The sequence below is a fragment of the Pteropus medius genome, unplaced genomic scaffold, assembly GCF_902729225.1.
Source record: "Pteropus medius unplaced genomic scaffold, Ma_sr-lr_union100, whole genome shotgun sequence".
In the NCBI taxonomy this organism is placed as follows: domain Eukaryota; kingdom Metazoa; phylum Chordata; class Mammalia; order Chiroptera; family Pteropodidae; genus Pteropus; species Pteropus medius.
This window is the reverse complement of record NW_024349796.1, coordinates 3,850,308-3,876,506: the sequence shown is the minus strand read 5'-3', so window position 1 is coordinate 3,876,506 and position 26,199 is coordinate 3,850,308. Positions and strand designations below refer to the sequence as shown.

General features: G+C 37.9%; 1 protein-coding gene, 1 long non-coding RNA gene and 1 pseudogene across 2 annotated transcripts in view; 2 read left to right on the top strand and 1 right to left on the bottom strand.

Moving 5' to 3' along the window:
• Positions 1–26,199, bottom strand: part of DRC8 (dynein regulatory complex subunit 8) — a 75,054-nt gene that overhangs the window by 24,074 nt on the left and 24,781 nt on the right. The window contains exon 2 of the mRNA XM_039883252.1: positions 17,872–17,956. Within this exon, the coding sequence (XP_039739186.1) occupies positions 17,872–17,956 (85 nt within the window). The remainder of the gene's footprint in view (positions 1–17,871; positions 17,957–26,199) is intronic.
• On the top strand, positions 6,387–19,721 carry LOC120619095 (uncharacterized). The gene is made up of 3 exons (XR_005657357.1): positions 6,387–6,398; positions 7,995–7,997; positions 19,470–19,721. It is a non-coding gene; the product is annotated as an uncharacterized LOC120619095 (long non-coding RNA).
• On the top strand, positions 9,365–9,483 carry LOC120619368 (uncharacterized; annotated as a pseudogene).

The window sequence follows — 26,199 nt, the reverse complement described above, 5'->3', positions numbered from 1 at the left end:
GCATATGTGGCAAATGTTAATAATCGGTGAATCTAGGTGAAAGTACGTAACGGTTCGGTACACCACTATTTGTAAGTTTGAAGTTTTTAAAAAAGTTTTTATTTAAAAAACAAGATAAGCACATTTCATCCTCGGCAATTAAAACTAAAGTAATAAAAATTACAGCAACCCTGCCTCATTTAAACTATTTATAAAACAATTTGCTCTTTTGTGTTACACTATTTTTATCATTTTGGTTTGAAAAGGTGATCATTCAGGATATCTTAACCTTCAGTTTCATGGTAAAATGTAGTTACAACATATTTTACTCAGCACTTTAAAACTGAAAACCTGGCAACACTGGAAAGGCGTAAAACATCACAAGGCGCAAGGTGAGGTGAGGCTGGGCGCCGCCTACACTCCTCGAAGGAAGTAAGAAGAGTGTGGACGACGAAGCCTTTCCGCCCCGACGGGCGCCGCGGACGGCAGCGCTGAGAGCCGTTCCCGCCACTGCGGGGCGACGGCCGGGTTTCGTGACTGACGCTTACTGAGCACTGGGCGCGGGCTCTCTGCAGGTGAGTAGCAGTCCCCGGAAGGGTGGCCCGAGTGCCCTCTGGCCCAAGAAGGTGGCTTGCCAGGCAGGTGCCTCTCCGTGGCGACTGGCTGCCTGCGCTGCCCAGGAGAGGCCACGTAGAGGGTGACTGGGAGGAAGACAATGCGAGGGCAGAGGCAGAAGAAGAGGGCTGATGTTTAAGTACGAAAGCCCCTTCTTCTCAAATGGGTTCTTTCTTCAGAAGGTGATGGAATAAGGTGCATGTATTTCAAGAGGCCGCCCAAGTTCCTGAATAGAGTCCCTGAGTGGAGAGAAAAGGGAAGGTATGACGGGAACAAAACGACAGAGCTCCTCCTGTTCGCCCCTGAGCTGACATACAGGGCCAGGGCGCTCGGAGGACCGAACGGCCCAGCAGGTCCTCTCACTGGGCTTCTCACGCCAAGGACAAGGGAGCTGGGAACCTGGCCATTCCGGAGGAAACCTAAGGTGAGCTCAGGAAAAAAAAGGGTAGGGCAAGAAAAAACAGACCCAGAAAAAGGTCAGGCCATTAATTTTTGGTAAGAACTACGAACTAACCCTAAATACGAAATACCAAGAATTTGTTTCTGTACTTGCACTATATAGACAGTACACAGTAGTAAACACGGAGGCATAGTCATTTTAGAACAAAGGAGTCATAATAAGGCTGCACGACAGTGACGTCACCACTCGATTTACATACAGCATCTGGATCACTTAAAATGTTTGACCGGCGTCAGGCTGGACTTGGCAGCTGGCATTCAGTGGGTGTAGTGTCATGTTCCTGACACAAGGGGGAGCCGGTGCCATTGAGCTAGGCTGTACGTCTAAAGTCAAAAAATGTCTGAAAGTGGAGACCTGATTCAAGACAATTGATGCAATCCTAAGGCAGAAAAGATGGGCAAAACAATTTACCTTCTCTATTTGGCTAAGTATAAGAGAACGTTAAACGCAATTCAAAGATTTCTAAGAAGGAGCAAAGCATGATTTGAAACAATTTTCATTTATTTAATAAATATTGAACACTACTACATGCCAGCCTACCATTTACAGTACAGCAGATGACCAAGTGAAAACCTGGGCCTTGTGGAAGGCAGTTTTCACAGATTAGCCAGATTTTGGCAGAGCCTTGAAATGAAGGTGAAATAATGGATAAATCTCCTTACTCGAAGAACTACTCTGTTTTAAAAAAAAAAAAAAGCCTCTTTTTCCCAAAGATCCCTCTAATCAAGTGAGGGTCATTTTTCCACTGCTAAAATATGTTTTCCAAAAGCCTTCTGGTTCTAACTTGAAACATTATTATCTCTTATATCATTCTGTGTGCTGGAGTCTGCAGCCCTCAAATGAAGAACTCTGGATCTTTGTGTATCACAGGAAAAAAACTCTGTAAAATATTAAATACTGGAGCAATAAGCAAATAATTTAATAGCATCTTTACTGTTACACCTGCTATGATCCGGGCACTGCGGTGACGTGAATTAAACAAAGTTCTTAGTCTAACCATGGGATGCACAGCCAGGCGGGAGGAAGCGCACACACACGTCAGTACAAAGATGTGCTAGCTTCCGGCAATGACAGGCACAGACAGTGGCTTCAATAGAAATTTATTTTCTCATAGTTCTGGAGGCTAGAAGTCCAGGATCAAGGTGTCAGCAGGGCTGGTTTCTTCTGAAGCCCCTCTCCTAGGCGTGGGGACGGCCACCACGGTGACAGGTGCCATCGCTGGGTCTTTCCGTGCGCACACCCATCTTGGCGTCTCTCCAGGGGTCCAAATCTCTTCTTTCAGTAAGGACACCCTAACAGCCTCATTTTGACTTAATCACCACTTTAAAGCCTTTGTATCTCCAAATAAGGTTATATTCTGAGGTTCCGGGCGTTAGGGACATGGCTTTTGGGGGACGCCATTCAGCCCCTAACTATACCTCACCTCCTCTCTCCTGACCACCGGTCGCTCTTGCCAGGACCCCTGCGACAGCCCTCGCAAGTCCATCTGTCTCTGCTCTTACCAACCGCCTCGCTCCATCCTCACAGCAGCCAGAACGATCCCTTTAAAAACAAAAATCTCATCACGTGGTTCCCCTGCTTAAAACCCTCCAGCGGCTTCCCCTTGCACAGATAACCCAAACTCCTTTCCTTGGCCCTTAAGGCTCTGCATGGTTTGTTCTCTGCCAACCTCTCCGATGTGATCTCACACCACGCCCCTACTGCACGCATCACAGCTACGCCATCTTCTCTGCTTCTCCCCAACAGGCCCAAGCCCTGCCCCGCATGGGACCTTACGACTGGCTCTCCCCCAGTTTTGCACACGGCTGACTCCTATGGACCTTGACTCAAACATCACCTTCAGAGACACCCTCCCTGACCAGAATGTCTAAGCTGTTTCAGCCCGCCTAACCAGCCCCCCATCCTCTAATACATCACCCTATTACTTTCTTCATAGCACATTTTATTACATCATCCTGGGTTTTTTTGTTTTGTTTTGTTTTGTTTTGTTTTGTTTTTTAACTTTATAGTAATTATTACTATCTGGAATTGTATTCCTCTGTCTCTTCCTTCTAAAATATAAGCTCCATGAGGACAGAGGTCTTTCACTGCCATAGCCTGACACTTAGAAGGAGCTCACACATAATAAAGACTCAATAAGTACTTGTTGAATAATGAATGAATGTGTAGAACACTTCATAGTTTAAAACGTCTTTCAATTAAAAAACTACTTTCACATATATTCACCCATTTAATTCTCATTTAATTCGGTCCGTATGAGAATCCCCATTTTAAAAATATGGAGAAGTCACTCAGCTCCCCCTCTAGGAACGTAACACTAGCGTGGCACGAAATCGAAGGCTGGTCCCCGACTCTGATCCCTGAGCTTCTGTCTCTCCGCACTCTTCGCAATAACACCTCAGATCGAGGCATGGGGTGATCGGAGGTGAAAAGCAGCGGCAGAGGAGACTCAGAGCAGACCAGAACCACTCTGCCTGTTGCATATTTCTCATAGATGTTTTGGTTTTAACAAGGGTTTAATATTTACTAAATTGACTAAAAAATGTTTCATTCTTGTGAAAGGTCTAAATAATTCCAAATGCAACATTGCCAAATGGCTGCTTATTGCCCAGACAAAAAGCTCGCTCGCTATCCTGGAGTTTCCGTCTCAAAACAACACTGAAACACCATTTGGCAAACATTACAGTAATCGCTGTTATGGGTAAATCAATCAATCGCGCTAAAATTAGTGGGCAAAGTTTGAGGAGAAATAGGATATTTGCATAGTCTTGAAGCATCCCCCTAAGACATGTACTAATTACAAAGGGAAAAACAATGACTTATATAGTGGGGAGAGCTGGCAGACGTGGCTTAACCAAGTGAGCACGGTAATCACCAGCAACGAACGAGACACATCGGCACCAGGTACCCGCCACACGATGCTCTGACAAGAATACAAAATCGCTTCCGTGACAGTCTTGCCAAAAGTGCATGACCTCGGTCTGCGCAGGAGAAAACATTCGACAAACCCGAAATGAGGGGCGTGCTACAAATCCACTGAGCAGGACTTTTCAGCAGATACCAGGTCATGAAAGGCAGAGCCTGAGGAACTGCCACCAACTGGAGGACGAGAGACAGGGCAACGAAATGCAGCACAGGGTTAGGGCTGGATCCTGGACGAGAGGAGGGAGGTTCGAGGAAAAGCTGGTGAACGGTATTCCTGCATGTGTCTGTGAGGGTGTCTCCAGAAGAGATTGGCATTTGAATCGGCAGACTGAGTGAACGTCATCTCCGCCACTGTGGGTAGGTGGGCAGCATCTAAGCTGCTGGGGCCCTGAGTAGAAAAAAATAGCTCGAGGAAGGGCGAATTAGCCCTCTCCACTCCAGCTGAGACATCCATCTTCTGCCCTTGAACATCAGTGCCCCTGGTTCTCAGGCCTTCAGACTCAGACTGAATTACAGCCCGGGCAGATCGTGGGGCTTCTTGGTCTCCATAATTACATGCGTTAATTCCTATAATAAATCTCCTACCTGTCTATGTCTCTCTATATCTCCATCTATCTATCTATCTATCTATCTATCTATCTATCTATCATCTATCTATCTATCTATTTACCTACCTATCTATCATCTATCTATCTATCTATTTACCTACCTATCTATCTATACACAGTAGGCCTTCCTTATCCACAGTTAGTATGTTCCAAGACCCTCAGTGGATACTTAAAACCACAGACAGTACCAAGCTCTATATATACGATGTTTTCTGTTAATACATGATAACCTATGATAAAGTTTAATTTATAAATTAGGCACAGTAAAAGAATAACAACAATAGTAGTAAATAGAACAGTAATAATACATTATAATAAAGTGACATGAATGTGGTCTGTCTCAAAATACCTCACTGCGCTGTACCCATCCTTCTTCTTGTGATAATGCGAGAGGATGCAGTGCCTTTCTGATGAGATAGAGTGAGGTGAACATGCTGAACGAAGATGATTCGTATCCTGGGTGATGGGACGACATGAGATATCATCATGCTACTCGGAGGAGTATTTAAAACTTATGAATTGTTTATTTCTGGAATTTTCAGGTTAATAGCTTCAGACCTGGATTCGGGCCACAGGTAACTGAAACCACAGAAAGCGAAACTGGGTAAGAGGGGACTGCTGTGTGTCTTACTGGCTCTGTCTCGGTGGGGACTCTAACACACTGAGTCTTTAAAATTATGAACGTGTGCCGAATTCTGTCAAATGCCTCTTAAGTATAAAGATGATCCCATGATATTTCCTCTCAGATCTGCTATAAACATTCATATACAAGTTTTGTGTGAACATATTTTAATTTTATATCCCTAGGAATGAAACTGCTGTTAACTCAAAAGTTTAACTTTTTGAGGAACTACAAAACCGTTTTCTCAAGTGGCTACACCATTTTACATTCCCACCAGCAGGGTATGAAGGTTCTAATTTCTCCACATCTTCACATTATTTTACATTTTTTAAATTATAGCCATCCTAGTAGATCTGAAGTGGTATTTCATTGTGGGTTTTGATCTGCATTTCCCAAACAACTAATAATGTTTGGCATATATTCATGTGCACATTGGCTGTTAAATGTGTTCTTTGGAGAAATGTCTATTCAAATCCTTTGCCCACTTTTTAATTGGGTTATTTGTATTTTTATTACTGAATTGTACGAGTTCTTTATATATTCTGGATGCTGGACCCTTATTAAATATATGGTTTGCAAATATTTTGTCCCATTCTGCCCCTGTTTTATTTTCTTAGGTGTCCAATGAACCACAAAAGTTTTTAATTTTGATGAAGTCCAATTTATCCAATTTTTCTTTTCCTTTGGTTGCTTGTGCATTAGGTGTCATATCTAAGACACCTCTGCCTAATCTTTTGTCAATAAGATTTACCACTGTGTTTTCTTCTAAGTGTTTTATACTTTAGCTCCTACATTTAGGTCTTTTATGTATTTTTAGTTAATTTTTGTATATGGCATGCAGTAGGGGTCTAATTTCATTCATCCAGTTTTCCCAGCACTCTTTGCTGAAAAGACCATTCTTTCTCCATGAAATTGACTTACCAACTTCGTTGAAGATCAACTGACCATAAATGTAAGGGTTTACTTCTAGACTCTCAACTGTGTTCCATTGATCTACAAGTCTAGTCTTATGCCATTAAGCCAGTATCCCAGAGTCTGGATTACTTATTAGCTCTGTAGTAAACTTTGAAATCAGGAACTGTGAGTTCGACTTCATTATTTTTCAAGATTGTTTTTGCCTATTCTAGGTCCCTTGCAATTCCATCCGAATTTTAGGATCGTCTTGCCAATTATTGAGGGGGCAGGGAAGGTAACAGATTTGGTAGGAATTGTGTTGAATCTGTTAATCAACTTGGGGAGTATCGCCATCTCAACAATATTGTGTCCCAATCCAGGCACACAAGACTGGAATAAGTTTTGACAAATTTTATTTTACTAGAAAGTAGCCCTTTTTCGCTAAATTTGCTTGTATGGAGTTGTACAAAATACTCTCAGGATATTTTGAAATTTCCTCTATTTTGATGATTATTTCCCCCCAAGTCATGCTTTTGCCGCCCAAAAAAATGCCAGTGGTTTATCTTTTTTAACCTACAAAGAACCAGTGTTTCATTTTATCAGTTCCTACTGTTTGCATTTTCCAGCCCCATTGTGTTTTTTCTTTGCTAATTCTTCCCTTCTGCTTTCTCTCCGTTTACCTTTTTTTCCCTAAGTTTTTGAGCTGAATGTTCTATTCATTTTTATGCCTTTAATCCTCTTGACACAAGCATTTAATGAGTTTGATTTGGTTGTTTTGCATAGATTCTGGTGTTATTTCCATTTTCCTATCTCATTCCTATTACATTTATGTTCTAAAAGTTTTCAATTTCACTGGCCTAAAATTTACCCTTTGGCCTAAGAGTTGTTTATAGACTTTAACATTTTTTTCAAGGTTGAGCTCTAGATATGGGTATGGATGAGATTTCCCAGGAATCGGTGTAAAGTGAAAAGAGGGATGGAGAAAAAACCCTGGTGTACATTAACAAGCCAAATAGAGGGATAGTTGTCTCAAAAGGGGTTGAGAAGGAAAAGTTAGAGATGAAAACAAAAGGTGAGATCATGGAAAACAAAGGAAGAGACAACTCAGGAAAAACAATGAAAACAGGATTGGGAGATAGAAGTGAAATTACAAACTGCATGTTGAAGAATGAACAGTGAAGGTTATCAACAGAAGCAAACTCCTTTCTTATTAAGCTTCTTAGAAAGACAACGATAAGGTATTAGCAGGGGTGGGGTAAAAGTGAGAGGGTGTTGGGTAGAAGTTTTTGTTGTTGTTTGGGTTTTGTTTTAAACGGAAGAGATTTGCATAGTAGAACATTTTTTAATAATAATGGAGGCCTTTCTATATAATTCTGTGTGCCTTCCCCCAACCTAGACTGCTAGGGCATTCCCTTAGGGACATGCTAACTCAGCGGGATACAGAGATCAAGGTGAATGTCAAGGAAAGCTGTTATCCAAAGGGATAATTACTCATGCGGGTGTGGCTCAGGCACTCCTGCCATCCACGCCTGGCCCTGTGGCGGCATTCTTGTCTCTGCCTGGCTTTAGGCTGTGGGTTCTGGAGAGCCGGCTAGGTTGCATTAGGTTAGAGAGAGCTCAGTGCCAGCTCTATGCTGCCTTTGCATGCAGCCCTGGAATATTTGCGCTTGGGGGCAGCTCTGTAAGGCCACCACACAGACACGGTCGCCCAAGTTTTTTTCCCAAGCTCAAATTAAGATTTCTTTGAGCAGAATATGGGAATTCTTCGTTCTGTATCCTTGTTTATACCTGCTACTGGAAGACCTCGTGCCACTGAAGTTTGTCCTTCAAGTCCTGTGTAAGTCTTTGCTCAGTTTTCTGTGTGTGGGGGTGGGGTGGGGAGAGGGGGTAGGGAGTGGTCTTTTCAAGAGCTCCCCGTGGTTCTTATGTGCACCTAGAACTGGGAACCACTGCTCTAGTCCACATGCCAAACTATCTACCATGCTATAGCTTGAGTTTTCCCACTAAAAACCCAAATCCAGTCTTACCACATCTTTGCATTTATGGATTTATATTGCCTACATAACAAAATCTAGGCTCCTTGGGGCAGCAAACAAGATAATTCACTGAGTATCCCTAACCCATCTTTATACATTCATTTCCTAATTAATAACTCCACACAACTAGCTACATACCCTCTGCTAATATTCTTGGCACTGTATGTAGACAGAAGGCAATGCTGTAGACATTATAGAACACAAATATTAAATCCATTTTGCCTTTATAAGTCTGTATCTTAAGAAAGACAAGAAATACAAGCTTTCAGTTAAAAACATAATTACTCTTAGAGTTAAGGTGAGCAAAGGAAAGATGGCCTAAAATGAGTTCTCAGTGGAAGGTTGGAAATTTTTTTTAAAATGCATTAGTAACTTTCAGGAAAAAAAAAGACATTTGAGTGTCGCTTCTCAGCAATTCAAAAAATGAAACAGAAGAAGGGCACGGGTTAGTTTCTGGCGTAACCACCATGCCTTTAAATTAACCAGAAGCTTACTTGAATTACAGCACTTACAGTCCGGCTTCTGGCCTGGTTTCACCACTGCATGATACAGGGCGTCTCTGGCACTTGTTTCTGAGTTCTTCAAAGACAAAAATAGGGAATTCCCATGCACTCCTTGGGACCCTGCTGATGCACTAAATCCTCCCCCTTCGATAGCCACTTGAACTGCACCCATCCGACTGCAATCTTTCTCACCTTCCCCAGGGAAAGAACAGGTTTAGATATTTTGTCTTACTATCTCTGTAGATGCAGTGGATGAAGTTTCTGTCACTCACCCCCTCCATCTTGACTATACAGAACACCGAATTCCTTTGCTACGATTGACCATGTGAACATGGAGTTACCTGCTCTGTGTAGAAGGTGGAACTACTAGTTACTAACCTTATGAACTGTTGTCTGTTACGCATTTGCATTAAGTCTTCCACACATAATGTGGCTGACGCTTTTCAAGTGAATCCAGTATTTTATTTCCTACGTTAAGGAGAACAGGTTGAGGCTGCAGGAGTATGAATCTGGAAGCCACAGAGGGTACACACCCAGAAGCCGCAGGAAGTACACTCCCGGAGACCACCAGTCCGGAGACCACCAGTCCGCAGCTGCCAGCTCACAATTTTTGTAGTCATACAACAAAATGTACACTTGACCTAGACAACACGGTAAGTACAACAGACAGATACCTATAATCTAGAGTCAACCAAAGTTGGCCTCCAAAGTTATCAGATACAGTCTATGGCCACGCCACCCTGAACAAGCCCGATCCCGTCGGATCTCAGAAGCCAAGCAGGGTCAGTCCTGGTTAGTACTTGGATGGGAGACCACCTAGGAAGACTAGGTGCTGTAGGCGTAAAAAATAAAAAATAAGGGATTGTAAGCTGACAAGGTCCTTGCAATCTGTGAGGTCAACCAAGGGTTGCTTCGCCTAAAAAAAATTAAAATAAATAAATAAATAAATAATAGATTAAAGAAATAAAACAAAGTCATCAAATACAGAAAGGGTCTTCTTTGTCACAACAGCCAATTGACAAGGTAGCCTGAATCCCAGTGTTATTGTTCTGTCAGGATACTATCCTATTAATCCGCTCCCAGCTGTAAAGCCCGGGACTTAGTTTACTGGGATTCCTAGGGCCCCACGCCCTTTGTGATACTCTCCAATACACGAAAACTTAGGAAATTTATGCACTTAGACTAAGATTGAGCTAGAAAGCCACATCCATTCCAGACTCGTGATGCTGGAATGAACACCACCGGTTTGATCACATCCCATGGGAAAGTACCATACAAGAAAGTATGCAACCATTCAAGTAAAAAAAAGAGGGTGGAAAAAAAAAAGTATATATGCATTTCCTTGTATATGCATAGAATATTTCTGGACTGATCCCTAGAAATTCGTACCTTCGTTGCTAGTATTTTTGATGGGCTCTGGATGGCTGGTGGAAGGTGGCTGGAGGGACTTTTCTCTATACTTGTTCTCTTTGAATTTTCAGCCATGTGAATATATCATCTATTCAAAAATTTTTTTAATTTTAATCCCCTTTCCAGATTAATCTTGTCATATTATGTAACTAAGATCCACTGCTCTCTCTCGAATCTCACTCTTCCCTTTAACATCTTTAACAAACTCCCCTTCCAGTCTCAGTCACGGCAGGTTTCTGTCTTAGTCTGTTTGCGTTACTAAAACAAACTACCATAAACCGAGTGCTATAAACGACGAACATTTATTGCTCACACGTCTAGAGGCCAGAAGTCCAAGACCGTGGTGCCGGCAGATTTGGTGTCTAGTGAGAACTCACTTCCTAGACAGCGTCCTCTCACTGCGTCCTCACATGGCAGGAGGGACGAGCTAGCTCTCTGGTCACTTTTACAAGGGCGCTAAACCTAACCGCGAGGTCTCCACCCTCTGACCTAACGTACCATCCGAAGGCCAGATGCTATCACAATAGGGGGATAGAACACTCCGATCACAGCATACTTTACAGCACTCCCCATCCCCACCTCACCCCACCCCCACCCCCCACCTCCACCATCCTACTCTCAGAAGTTCATTATGTAGATTGAGATACCCTATCTCCCAACAAGAAAAAATATCTTCCTCTTTCGGAAAAGTAAGAAAAAAGAACTTGGGCTTACACAATTTATTTTTGGCAGTCTAGGAAAGGGGTAAAGTCTTTTAACAATTCCACATTAATAATTTTAGCCTTGACACAATAGTAGCATATTATAAACAACCCAAATTTCCAACATTAGGATATATGTTAAATTATGGTATAGTCATACATTGAAATACCTTGCAACCATTAAAATGATGGCATAAATTTATAAGATGTCATTCAAGGACAAAGTACTCAAATATAAAGCAAACATTTTAAACATAAAAGAACTCAGGGAAAAACAGCCCTGAGCACTTTCTTAAAAAAATTGACAAGAGAATCCCAGACAATGGAAAGCAAAATAAAGAATTCAAGGATGTCGGGGAAATGGTGGTTAGCAGTAATTCCATTCAAATATAGGAAAAATATACTAAAAACTTGCGTGAGCACTAAACAAAGTATAAATATTCTTCCTCGTCAGTGTGAAAATAATACGTACTTCAGATAAATTGGGGGATTGAGGGAGAAGAAGTGGAAGAAGTTTTTAAAGTGCTAATGTCCTCAACTTCCACAGCAAGGAATCAACTGACACTTTTTATATTTTAAATAGGTAGTATTTTAAAAACCTACACAACGACTGCAACCTCAATTGTTTTCTGATTATCTTTCCGGAATTAAAATAAATAATCTCTCATGGCCAACAAACATTTGAGATTCCACAATTTCTTCAATTTAAGTTAATTATTTTCTTTCGTTACATTCGCGTAAAATTAATTAATATATTTCATTTCTAAAAAGCATGATTATTGCGATCTTATTTTTATAGGATACTTTTTTCCTTCATTCATTTAATGAAGGAAAATTAAATGAATGATATAATAAATATTATATAATATTTATTATATATATAATATTTATATATTATATAAATATTATATAATATAATAAATAAATATTCAATAAATATTTATTGGGCACCTACTATGGGCCAAACAGTTGTAATTGCTGAAATTACAAACAGACCGAAACTCTCGCCTTTATGGAGATTATATTCCAGACTTTCTTCTTCCATAATTTCTTTATTTTTCCTTCCTTCCTCCTTCCTCCTTCCTTCTTTCTTATTAACTCCTCACCCTTCTATCCATTTCTCCTGTTACACATGGACAAAAAGAGGTCTACGATGATAGTTCTCTAACATTAACAACTGCTATTTCAGGAAGTAAAATTTGGGATGATTTTTTTTTTAAACATCTTTAACTGATTCTTTTAATCACAGTTCATCAAAAGCCAAACCAATTTTTTATAAAGTGACTGGAAAGTGAAATGGTGAAAAGACAAGGTATAAACCACTCTTTAAAAAATATTTATTCTATGCCACCCTGAACGGGCCGGATCTTGTCTGATCACAGAAGCTAAGCAAGGTCGGGCCTGGTTACTACATGGATGGGAGACCACCTACGAAGAAGACCAGGTGCTGTAGGCATTAAAAAAATTCAGAAAAACTACAGAAAAAATAGAACAGCCATACATCCAATACCAAGATCCGACAGATGTTAATATTTGGCCGCATTTGCTTCAGATGTTTCCCTTAACAATAAGACACTGTAGGAAGAGCCGGAGTCCCCCTCTCCATCCCTTCTCCCTCCATGTGCAGATGCGAGCACTGTGCTGAGGATAACAATCATGACCGCGCACGTCTTTGCATTCATAAACAACAGGCACTATTACTTTGTGTTTAAAATGTAAATATCATACTGTTTGCTTCCTTTGGTAATATTTTTAATACACCATAGTTTTTGAAATTTATCCAAGTTCCATGTGTAGCCATTGTTCATCACCCCTTTCATCCATGTGTGAGCTATCAGCGCATGAATAAACCCCAGTTCTTCCAATTCCTTCCCTATCAAGGGGTCTTTGGGTCCAACAATCCCACTATTTTATAATATGTTTCCACTGCACAATTGCAGACCCATTCACATTCACCTATGTAGTTTTTCAAAGCCCTTTAATTAGCCTCAAACTTTCTCAGATAATAACTGTTTGGGGAAACTGTCCAAGCAATTTATCCACACTGTTCACACGTTTTACCACCTGATAAAAATGAATTGTGAAATGCTGTATTAACTTGTCTTTAAAAATGGTATTAAATGTGAAGAACGGAAGTAGTATTTATGGCACCTTCGGCCCTCTTAGGAAGAGTTATTTCTATTCCATTGAAAAAAGATTCTTATTACCCACAACTTATTGAATTTTAGACACGACAGAATATACTGAAGGTTCCTTCCTGTCGCTTAAGAAACTTAGGTCTCCTTATCAGGGAAAGAGACGAACACTGGGTGTTGCGAGCCTCAGAGGCTCGTGCTGAGTTGAGATGGAAGCAGTGAAAAGGGACACCTGGAGCTGCTGGGCCACGGAACGTTGGCCTCAAGACTAACGTTCAACAGCAAGAAGATGTCCAGGGAAATCTCCTGTAGATGAGGCAGGTACAGAGTACACACGCGAGAGTCTGGATTACTCATACCCGGGGTCACTTTGGCACAGATGGGTGTGGCTGGGGAAAGGGAAAGACCAGCACTTTTGTTCCAGGATTGGACCCTATATTGTCTAGCTCACCAAGGTCTCGGGTATCAATCTGTTCTGGAATTGATTAGAATGGAATATTTAAAAATATATAAGTTGATCTGAAATTATATACTTTTAAGACCTCGTTCATATGTTTTTTCATTTGACACTCTTAATGATCAGGTATTATTATTCCAATTTTATAGATAAGGAAATGACATAAAAAGAGGGTGGCACATAAAAAATTAATGATAGAGCCAGCAAGGAACTCTGCTGACTTCTAATGTACTTTTTTATTCTGTTAGCACCAAAGATAAAAAACATAGATTACAGAAAACTAGATTTTTGGTGAATAAGATTTGAATGACTTTCATATGAAATTTATGAGCTACATGGGGGAAAAAAACAGCTTCTTTACTTTAGAGGCATTCCTTGTGGAATGTATTTTTTAAATTTTTTTTACCAAACTAGCTTTACTCAGGGTAACTCAAGTTTAATCTATTAAAACTACTCTGACTTTTGTTTGTTTTCAAAAATTAAATCAATACTCAAGAGGTATGTAATTGGACTATTTTTTAAATTTTTTGAATGCCAGAAAGTAAAAATAGTAAAAAGACAGATGGCATACATTTCACAAACTAAGATCTTTAATATATAAAAAGATAAATAATTCAATGGAAAAAATGGGGAAAGGTCACGAACTGCCAGTGCAAATGAAAGGAAATACAGATTGCTTTCAGACATATGGAAAGGTGTCCATATTTTTCATAATTAGAGAAATAAAAATTAATAGTGAGCTTCTGTTTTTCAGATATCAGATTGGTAAAAATTTTGAAAGTTTGAGGATTTAATTTTGTTTAATGGAGAAGAGGGAAATAGACATGCTCATAACATGAAGTGAAGCATATACGTCAAGATAGCAACACCTACCAAAAACTTTCGTGCACTTCGACATATTTCCAAAAATTTATACTAGAGGAAAATTCTCATTTTTGCAAAATAACATGCATACTAAGATATTCTCTGCCACACGAACTATTGTAGCAAAAGTCTGGAAAAAACCTAAATATCCATTGATGTGAGATTAATTCAATATATGAAGGTTCATTCATACAATGAAATGAGGAAGCTCTTTAGGTGTTAATAAAGAATAATCACAAAGACCTATTGACCAGTGAAAAAACAAAATGGTACATACAGTCTCTCACCACTTACGTTAAAAATACACACACATCCTACAACTCAACATCAAAAAAAACAATCCAATTGAAAAATAGACAAAGGACTTGAATAGTCATTTCACCAAAGAAGATGTACAAATGGCCAACAAGTACATGAAAATATGCTCAACATCAATAGTCATTAGGGAAACAAAAATCAAAACCACTAAGAGATACCATTTTACACCCACTGGGATGGTTATACTTAAAAAGTAAAAATCAGAAAACGAGTGTTGGAAAGAATGTGGAGAAACTGGAGGGGAAATGCACCGCGTGCTTTGCTGGTAGGAGTGTGAAATGATGCAGCTGCTGCAGAAAACAGTACAGTAGTTTCTCAAAAAATTAAACACAGAGCTACATGAGTCAGCAATTCCACTTCTGGGCATAGACCCAAAAGAAGTGAAAGCAGGGACCTGAACAGATACTTGTACACCAATGTTCACAGCATGTTAGTCAAAGAGCCAAAAAGCGGAAACAACTTAAATGTCCCTGGACAGATGGATGGATGAACAAAATGCGGTGCCTACATGCAGTGGAATACTATTCAGCCTTAAAAAAAAGGAAGGAAATTCTGACACATGCTACAACATGGATGAACCCTGAAAGCATGCTAAGTGAAATAAGCCAGACACAAAAGGACAAATATTGTATGATTCCACTGATATGAGGTACCTAGAATAGTCAGACTCATAGAAAGCAGAATGGCGGTTGCCAAGGGTTGGGGGGAGGGAGAATGGGGAGTTACTGTTTAAAGGGTATAGAGTTTCAGTTTAGAAAGATGAAAAAGTGCTGAAAATGGATGACAGTAACGTGAATATACTTAATGCCAGTAAACTGTATACTTAAAAATGGTTAACATGTTAAATTTCATAGAAAGACAAATAAATCTGATTTAATTTTTATGTGAATTCTAAAAAACAAAATAAATGAACAAACAAAACGGAAATAATCTCATAGATACAAAGAACAAATTGATGGTTGCCAGATGCGAATGGGGTTGGGGATACTGGTGAAAAAGGGGAAGGGGTTAAGATCTACACATTGTCAGTTATAAAAGCAATCAAGGGGATGTAAAGTACAGCATAGGGAATATAGTCAATAATATTATAATAACTACATATAGTATCAAATGGCTATTTGATATACCGGGGTGGTCACTTCATAAATTATATAAATGTATAATCACTATGTTGTACACCAGAAATTAATATGATGTTATATGTCAACTGTAATTGAAAAAATGTTTTAATCTAAAAAGAGGAAATTAACTGCATAACCAGTGCGTATAAAGTAATTTTTCAAACCAAATCAGGCATTAAATTTTTAAATAGTTTCTTAAAATCTTATTTTTATGTTATGTATATTTATAAAAATTACACACAAGCACACACACATGTGCATGGACTATCTCTGGAAGAATTCGAGAAACTTATAACAACTTTGCCTTTGGAAAAGGGAATTGGGTAGCCAGGAGTTAGAGGTGAAGAGCTCTCCCTATCACCGTACATTCTTTGTACCTTTCGAATTTTATCCCAGGTGAATATATTATCTATTCAAAACCTAATTTTCAATCAGTCTTACTGAGTGAAATCTGAACACAGAGCAGGAAATGTATATAAGTCAAAATGTATTATGTGCTATGTTTCATATGAGGCAAAATAAAAATTCCCCTAAATAACGATTTTGAAAACTTAAGGTTTTTCAAGGTGCTAACTTTTGAAAACTATTTAACAAGGAAAATGAACTATTTCAGAACTTAAAAGATCAAAACCGAACACATAAAATAAGGAAAAAGGCCTTATAAGAGTTTTATGTACAATATAACACTGCTAATCCAGATTTAATAGAGAAAAAATAGAGTCTAAAATATTTACTACAAGAAATAAATGAAATAATAACACCTAATATGGTTCTAAGCTTTAAATCCCAAGCTAATTTGTTCCAAGCTAATAATGTTCTAAGAGATTTAAAAATGTCCACTGACAACATTCTCAAATTTTCTGGTCTCAGAACTCCTTTTACACTCTGAAAAATTACTGAGACCCTCAAAAAGTTTCTTAATATGAGTTACATTTATCTATATTTATCATATTACAAATTAAGCATCAAATTTAAAAATATTTATTACTTCACTTAGAAATCACAATTGAAAAACACATTATATGTTTACAAAAATAACAAAATTTTCATGAAAATAAACTATATTTTCCAAAAAAAAAAAAAACTTCAATTAGACGAAGGGCACTGTTTTAAATGTTTGCAAATGTCTTCCATGCCTGACTTAACAGAAGACAGCTGGGTTCTCCCATGTGATCCTGCATTTGATCTGGTGCAATATCACACATCGTGTAGCTTTTGAAAAACTCCAATGTACATTTGTAAAAAAAAAAAAAAAAAGAGAGAGAATGAAAATAGCAAATACTGTCTTTGATTTATTATGAAAATAGTTTAGACTTCATTGACCCCCCAACCACTCTGTGAGAACTACTTACACCAACCCTACGAGGCCGATATGAAAACTGAGGCGCAGAGGGAATAAATAAGTTACTCACAGTCACAAAGCCAGGACTGGACCCCAGGAAGTCCGCTTCAGACCCCAGGGTCGTCCCGGGAGCCGGGAGGAAAGCAGCACGTGATGTTTTACATAGTGATGCGAAACCCACTGGCTGCCTGGCAGTCACAGTGCCAGACGCCCCTCCAGATACTGTGATAAAATTCCAATGAAATCGTTCAAGACCTGCAAAGCCGAGGTCAGGGGAAGGGGAGAGGAATGGTGGCATGGAGCCTACGGCTCTATCACACTCGGGAAAAGTCTCCTCTACCTTTTGCCCGTTTTTTTCTCTCGTCTCAAACTATTCTTTGTTTCCTGCCCTCCATTCTAGGCCTACCGGTATTCATGTCTTCCTCTCTTCTTTTTATGTTCTTTGGTTTTATATACTTTTCATACACTTCCCAAGTAAAATAACATTATTAATCTTTCTGTGTCATATCCCATTTATGGTTTAATAATACATACCTGTTTATTTTCAAAGAAAATTCTATTCATTCATTTAACAAATGTTTACCGAAGGACAACTATGCACCTAGCACTAAAGCTACAGTAGGGTTTATCTGATTCACAAAGTTTACAGTTTTTTGGAATAGGCAAATACAGATATATCTTTTCCCAGACTATAGAGATTCAGAAACAATACTGATCTGAAGCGATAGTTACCAAAAGACCTTTTACAGGAAACGTGAAAATAAATACTGTAGGTAGCATAATAAATCTAAGGGATGTGAAAAGGAAAAAAAAAGAGCCGTTACCTATTTGATGAGTTCTCTTAGTAATTTAGAATAAGAATAAAGAAAATACTTTCAAACCTGACATCCACTGTATTATTCGACTCATGGTCAAACACTTCAAAAGCCTCTTTGATTTTTTTGTGAAATTCTGCTAGTGCTGCCTCTGCAAAAGACAAAGTAAATAAAAATGATTTTGCTTTCATTGTAAATTCCAAACAAAAATTTCAATAAATTAGAAATTCTTAATAAGGAAGAACATACAGAACTCTTTCCTGATCTTAATGTGTCATTTAGCATGTTTAACTTCCTCTGGAGATCTCGAAGAATGGAACAGACTTTTTTTTAACCTTTCTATTGAGGCATCATTCACACACACGTTAGCACCAGAGGTGCACTAATCTGAAGCACTCAGCTTCGGGAGTTTTTACATATGTATCTAGTCCTGGAGCCGCCATCCAGATCAAGACAGGACATTCCCAGCACAGTGGACCCCGATCTCAGCAGTCTGGGTAGAGTCCCAGTTTGAGAGGCAGGGGGAATCCGGTGCGACGAACAGTGACCGGGTCACTAGTGTGCCCATCTGCCTTGCTTCATTCTGCCCTGAGGAGGGTGAGGTCGGGGGTGGGGGGCGTACAAAAGCAACGTGTGATACTCCTTCAAAGAGCTTTCGAACCGGTTTTGAGACTGTTACTTATATGAAACAATTAAAAAGTCATTTATTCATTAAATATTTGTTGAGTATCTAACTCAAAAAATATTGAGTACCTACTATGTACTAGACACTATTCTAGGTGCTGTTATAGCAAGGAACAAAATACACAAAACTCTCTGCCTCCATGGAGCTATTTTTACTGGGGGAGATACATAACCAAACCCCTAATTGTAGACATTTAGGTTGCTTCCGATTTTTCATTGCTATAATTATTCTTTAGTGATCAATCTTGTCCGATTCTTCCTGTGTATTTGTCTTCTAATCTCACTGAAATACAATGAGTTGAACACAGCTGAATTTGTGTGGGGTACTGGAAAGGTTCTAATTACTCATAATAGCACCTTGGGAAAATCTCACTGGTTATAACACTCCACTGCACAAAGCTGATATTTGCTTTTTAAATTTAAGATCATCTTTAAAGTGCATTATCTTTTATTTTTAGCTAGTCACATCTGTTGAGATTTCTTATCATCCTATAAAGTTTAGAAACTCATCCTTTGAGGAGCTTCTGGGTTGGTGAACACATGGAGATCCTGAGAGGCTGTCGCCCAGAGAGGGCATGGAAGCTCTGCGCCCCACCCTCGTGCCTCGCCCTATGCGTCTCTTCCATCAGGCTGCTCCTGGGTTAGACTCTTAGCAGCGATATCAGAAGTTGTTTAGCCCAACTCACAATTAGAGTCGTGGATATTTCCTACAACATGCATGATGTGTGGTTCTCCAGCCTTTGCCTGATCACCTCTGTAGACAGAAAACCACTCCAGCATGGACGGCTCTACTGTAAAATGTGTCCTTATACTGTGCTAGTGTCACGTTCCTAAGTATAAATGAGTCTTTAGAGGGAAATTATTCTAATTTTTAATCTTGGTCTAAATACAGGATATAGGTGTCCTGGTGTGTATGCAAGACAATTCAGTGGGTCGTGGGGAAAAAACATTACAACTTCCATTTATTTTAGAAGAGAAAGGCAGGGCAGGGAAGGGAGCGGGGAAGGGAAGGGAACGTCCTTTGAAAGGACCAAGGAGGGAGAAAATCATCTTTTTTCTGGAGGATTGGTGAATACTCAATTCTATTTTCTTCTACAATTTCAAAATATGTTTACTCTTTAATCCATCTGAAATTTGTTTTGACTTGATTCAAGGTGAAAGATTAATTTCTAATCTTAGCTCAGTACAGTAAGTCCTCACTTAATGTCATCGATAAGTTCTTAGAAACAGCTTCTTTAAGCAAAATGACATATAAAGAAACCAATTTTACCAAGGGCTAATTGATATAAACAAGAGTTAAGTTCCTACAGCATATTTCTGGTCACAAAATCATCACCAAACTTTTACATAAAGAGTCAAAACACTTCTAATATTAAACACTGAAATAAATGTAAGCTATGCATACCTTGATGAAAGATAAATAAAAACAAGTCAGATCATTCTTTTCTAACCTGCTGACTCCAGTTCGGGGTCACAGGGGGCGGGAGACTCTCCCAGCAGCTCAAGGTGCGAGCTGAAACCCCACGCTGGACAGGATGCCCTTCCATTGCAGGGCACACTCACACGCACCCACACTCGCTCACACGCACCCACACTCGCTCACACTGGGACAATGCGGACACGCCAGTTCACCTCACGTGCATGTCTTTGGGATGGGGGGAGGAAACCCACGTGGATGTGGAAGGACACGCCAGCTGCACACAGACAGTTGCAGCTGACATTGAAGGAAACAACATTATTCCAGGACCTGCTGTAATTTCTAATTTACTAAGCACTTGATTTTTTTCCTCTTACTTTATGATGTGTTGTCTTACAGCCTCACACTCTGTGTTATATGAAACTATTTCTATTGACTATTTTATTGATTCCATTCTGATTTCATTTCTAGTCTTGTGCAATCATCACACTATTTTACTTAATGCCATTGTATTGGCCTTTTTTAAGGGATGTTCATTAATAATTTCATTTGTTTATTCTTCCAAATAAAATTTGCAAATCCAAATAAAATTAAGAATTCCAAATAAAATATCATTGGAAATTTTATTGGTATTACAATGAAGCTATATATTAAGATAAGATTAACATTTGAAAGTATTTGTTTTCATATTTAAGAGATATATATAAGTATATACCCTTTTATATCTCTAAGTTAACTATTACATATTATGGTTTTCCTCAGATAAGTTATAAAATTCTTCAAGAAGATTATACTTGAATATTTTATAGGTTTTGTAGATATTGGGAGGGAATCTCTTTAAATCCTGTAATTTCTGGTAGTTAAGGTAAATATTGATTTTTTTCTATTAATCTCATATCCGCCTATTTTCTGAAACTTTTTACTAATTAAATCTTTTTAAACTGATTATTTTATATTTTCTGATAAAACATTTTGTCTCTTCTTTGCAAAATTTCTACTTATTTCTCCTTCCTGACTTATGGCACTAACCAGAACTACCAAAACTTTAATATATAAAGTGATAATAATTATTTTTTGAAAATATTATTATTTAATAGATTAGAACACAAGTCTTTTCCCAGTAAATATAATGCTGATTCGTGTTCTAAATTAGCTATAACTTATAATTGAGGCAGTATTCTTCCATTCTTATGTCTCAGTTTTTATATTAAGAACAGGCACGCACTTTGAATAACCTCTTATCAATATTTTCTACATTTTCTAAAGTGTGTTCTGTTTCACACTCATTCTTCAAGATGCTGCTTAATAAATAAAAGACTTCGATGATTAAAAATATCTGGGAAACTGTGAATATCGTATTCTCCTCTCGGAGATTTATAACGCGTTTAGTATATTGAAGTCTTTGGGAACGTCTACAGCAAAGAAACTCATTAACTTTAGCACAGCATTTTCCAAGTGTACTTGATCATGGAATTCCCTTTTTCTAATTATCATCTGTCAGGAATAATTAATACTTTAGTTGAAATCTGCAGCTGCCCTAATTCAGGAATCCTCACCCAGTGGACACTGGCATGATTTGAATGGATTACAGGGAGACTCATTTCTCCTCATCTGCAAAATGGCAATAATAACAGTACCTTCCCTGGAAAACAGTACAGCAGTTCCTCAAAAAGTTAAACATCGAATTACCATATGACCCAGAAATTCCACTTCTGGGTATATACCTAAAAGAACTGAAAGAAGGGACTCGAGCAGATATTTGTACACCAGTGTTCACGGCAGCGTTGTTCACAATAGCCAAGAGGTAGAAGTGACCCAAATGTCCACTGATACATGAACGGATAAACGAGGGTTGTTTACGCCTCTCGGCTATTGTGAATAATGCTGGTATATACTTACAGTGGAATAGTATGCAGCCTTAAAAAGGAATGAAATGCTGACACATGCTACAACATGGATGAACCCTGAAGACATTAAGTGAAATAAGCCAGACACATAAGAAGTACTGCGTAATTCCACTTATAGGAGTTAACTAGCATAGTGAAACTCATAGAGATGAAAAGTAGAATGGTGGTTGCCAGGAGTGGGACTGGGGAGTTACCTGTCTAATGGGTATGAAGTTTCTGTCTGGGATAATGAAAAAGTTCTGGAGACGGATGGGGGTGATGGTTGCACGACAATGTGAATGTACTTAATGTCAATGAACGGCACTTAAAAATGGTTGAAATGGAAAATTTCATTTATGTATATTTTACCACGATAAAAAAATAGCATCTTTACTGATGAGTTTGGTTAATGATTACATTAGTTAAAATGTATAAAGAATTAGATTAATGCCTGATTCATATTAAGGGCTATACCTGTATTAGATAATAATTGGCTGAATATGAGGTTCTGTTTCAAAATATACTCTTACTGGATCAAGACTGTGTAAACTGATACTAGACATAAATGAGCTTTTATAGAGGAAAACTATTCAAAACCTTCAAATAGTCTATTTTTTAAATAGAATAAAACAAAGCAAGGTTGGCTTTTTTTACAATGCATTGTTCTGACAGACTCCAATAGTCATATTAGTAGCTAACGATACCACTTGACAAAGACCAGAGCTCAAGGAAAAAATAGGTAGCACCTATTAGCCAGGCTGCCCTATAGTATTTCAAAACTAGTAAGAAGAACAGACCTTGAATAGAATAGACATCACAGTAAATAAATACACTTCATTCTAATTCAAATGTATTATTGGGTATAACATTAAAGGACATACATATCAAACAATAAAATGGACTTAACAATTCTAATACTCCTTCTGAACACTATTATACAAGGTTCCAGGTCGTGAAGCCAACCAGCAAGCCAAAACCAAACTAAAGCATTACTTACCCCTTCTTGCCCTTTTCTAGCTGGTGATTTTTGAACAGTATCTCTAACTTCTTTTATTTAACTAAATTTTTCATCATAAAAATAAAAAAGCCAGATTGTGTATATTCTTGCCAAATTATAAAATGTAGTGTCATCATATTTGTCAAATACCATGGTAACATGTCATAAAGCTATATTAACCTATTAACATTTTGACGTTAGCAGCCTAAAGAAAGCTTTAGAAAGTTTTATTGTTGTCAGAAAAAATATATTTAAACTATTCAAATTTAAATGAAAGTATAATGATGTCTTTGCATTATGTCTTTAATGGATGTTAATGTTTGCAAAAAATATTTGGCAACTTATACTGCACAATCAACATTTCAGAACTGAAATAATGCCTCTGTTTTAAAATGTTTCGTGAAAAAATAACTTTTATCTGGAAGAAAATCTTGAGGATCATCAGAATATATAACAAATGAGGTACTTGAAGAAATGATTACATTTTAAGAAATATATTTTTACCTATATGTTTATTAGAATGAAATTTAATGTGATCAGATATGTAGTCATTAAGTAAAAAATATTTTAGTAATCAGTGCTTCTCTCTGTATATTTGTGTATATGTAATAATGTAAATTGGTACTGACTAGTTCATTATGTATTCATTAGTCAAACGACAGATTAAGATTTTATACAAATTTTGAGAAACTTCCATGAAGTGTTTTACTGATGACACATTTAAGTCAGTAGAAAAAAGTCAATTAAAAAACAGAATCTAGAGTTGAAAGAGAATTTATAGCCAGTGAGCCGTCTCAACTAATGGAAGGCTCCCTCTAAAACATACTTCTGCAGTCGTGGATCAGAGTTTGATTTATTGTTCTCTAGTTTAAAGACAAATCACTTGTTTTTGTTTTTAAAAAGCACTGCACTGACTATGGCCACCATGAATGGAAAATGTGTTTACTGAGGACTTAAAAAGATTTTTTTAAAGATCCATACTCAGTTCCCCTTCACAAGGCACAGTCATATTTAAACTTAATTCTTGATTAATCATGTTAATAAAAATGTAAATAAAGTCATAATTCGTAAGTGTGCTCTGGAAACAATTTCTCGCTACAGAACATGTTTAAACTATAACCTTAATATATATGAGAAAATGGTTGGTTGATTATCCAAGTAATGTTGTCTATTTAATTCATGGTTATATCTAATTCAAAGTCAGAAATGTTACCTCAAAAATTAAACAGCTGAAATTAATATCTAAGTTTTCAGTAAGGTATAGGCAATTTTGCCAAGCTTGGAGGAAAATATTAACAATAATATATTTATTTTCACAAAAATGTCATGTTCGGCATGTATTCTAGAAAATATTAGTTTTTATAGAGTGCCCATTTGGCAAAAAATGGAAATAAGCACTTTTACAAGATGGTCGGATAGTGAAATAATATCAGAAATATTAGTTTACAAGCACATTTTTATATTAGCACCACTGCAATGTATGCCTCATTTCAGACTATTTTGTATATTTTTAAATATGTTGTATACTGACTAAAGGTTTATCTATTTTGATAAAATAAGAATCTTAGAAGTATTTTTTAAGAGTGTTAACAAACAGGAACATTTTGTGATTATTGTGTACTCTCCATTCCCCATGCATTCTTATGGGTGTTTTCTAGATATTAATTCTTTTTTTTAATTTTTATATTTTTAGTTTTTCAATTACAGTTGGCATACAGTATTAATTTCAGGTGTACAACATAGCGATTAGACATTTATATAACTTAGGAAGTGATCACCCCAATAAATCCAGCACCCCTCTGACCAGCGAAACTGTGGGACGCCTACTACCTAAAGCCACTCTACTAGGACGGGGAGATGTAGCAGCTCGACCTAACGCGGAAATAAACACAAGGCAACGGCCAAATGTACTAGATACTAATTCTTAAGTGTGCTTTTAAAAATGATATTCTTTATTTTAACTTGGTCAATGTTTTCTCTTCCTTAAAAAATAATTCAAAATAATAAAAAGCAAAATTGTACTATAATCAGTTTCAAAAAAAAATCCTAAAAGCATGAGGAAAAGTTCAAGCTTTTGCTCCTTAACTTCTTTATAATGAGATGTAGCTGTAAGAGAGTGCTAGGTGGGGACAGTCTGGAGGTCATTAAGGGTCTTTTTATTAAGACACATTAAAGGAATTCGGATTTTATCCTAAGGGCAATAGATATCAAATGAAAATTTATAAAGTAGAAAGTATCTGGCTGGATTTATAATCAAGGAAGACCACTCTTGCTGCTTTGAAGGTAACTCAACTGGAGGGTAACTCATTAGGAGTCATACAGTGACGCTGAGAAGATGACGGATGCATCCATACTGCGCCCAAAGCTTCCCCAAACATTGTAATTGCTTGCCTGCTCCCCTCCCCCATCCCATTAGACTGTCAATTCAGTGGTCAGAGGCCTCATCTGTTTTCATCACTGTTGTATCCCCAGGCCTTTAGTACAAAGCAGAGACATGGCAGGTAATCAGGGCTCAATAAAATTTGTTTACATGAATGATTAAATGATAAGAAAATAAATAACTAAACCACATAGACACTAACCAATGCAAATACCCAATAAGCAGTGCACACTATGGCTCAGGCCTCATTCTCCCAAGCCCTGTACCGTGAGACACACACCACTATATTTCGCCATATTTGAGAACTTAAATACAGCAATTACATAATTCTTGAACAAAAAGAATATAGAAGATAATGGGGAAGAAACAGTAGTTCAGATAATTTCAGATGGTGTTACCAAAATAAGTTACTAACTGAAGGCCTACATTGAGAAAGGTAAAGGAGAGGCCATTTGTTTCATTCATTAGTTTATTCATTTACTCAGTTAACAAAACTTGTTGAGCACCAGCTGTACACTAGGCACTGTGCTCTTCAAAACACCTGTAAATAAGTAGTAGTCCATATGCTCTGGACTCACTGTTCAGATCTCAGCTTTGCCAAGTGGTATGTGACCTTGGGCAAGTTACTTGACCTCTCTGTGTCCTAGTCCCCAATCTATAAAGTGGAGCTAATAAGAGTTACCTATCCTATAGGGCCGTTGTGGGCATTAGATACTATACAGAAAATGCTTGGCACATGGTAAGCATTCAAAAACATAAGCTATTTTATTACACTAAGTTTTGAATTTGTAACTTGGAGATTGCCTTTACTTTGTATCCTAAAATGTGAAAAATAAGCATATTACCTTCATTTCCAGGATGGGTGTGGGGAATAGATTTGAACCAATAAATTTTATACACGTACTATATGACGGACACAGGACTAAGTGTTCTATATAATGATTTTATTTAAAAGCTAAAGTTCTGAAGCCAAGCAAAATTGTCTTGATCCTGAAATTCTTACTAACTTCAGCGAAACACCACATCTCTC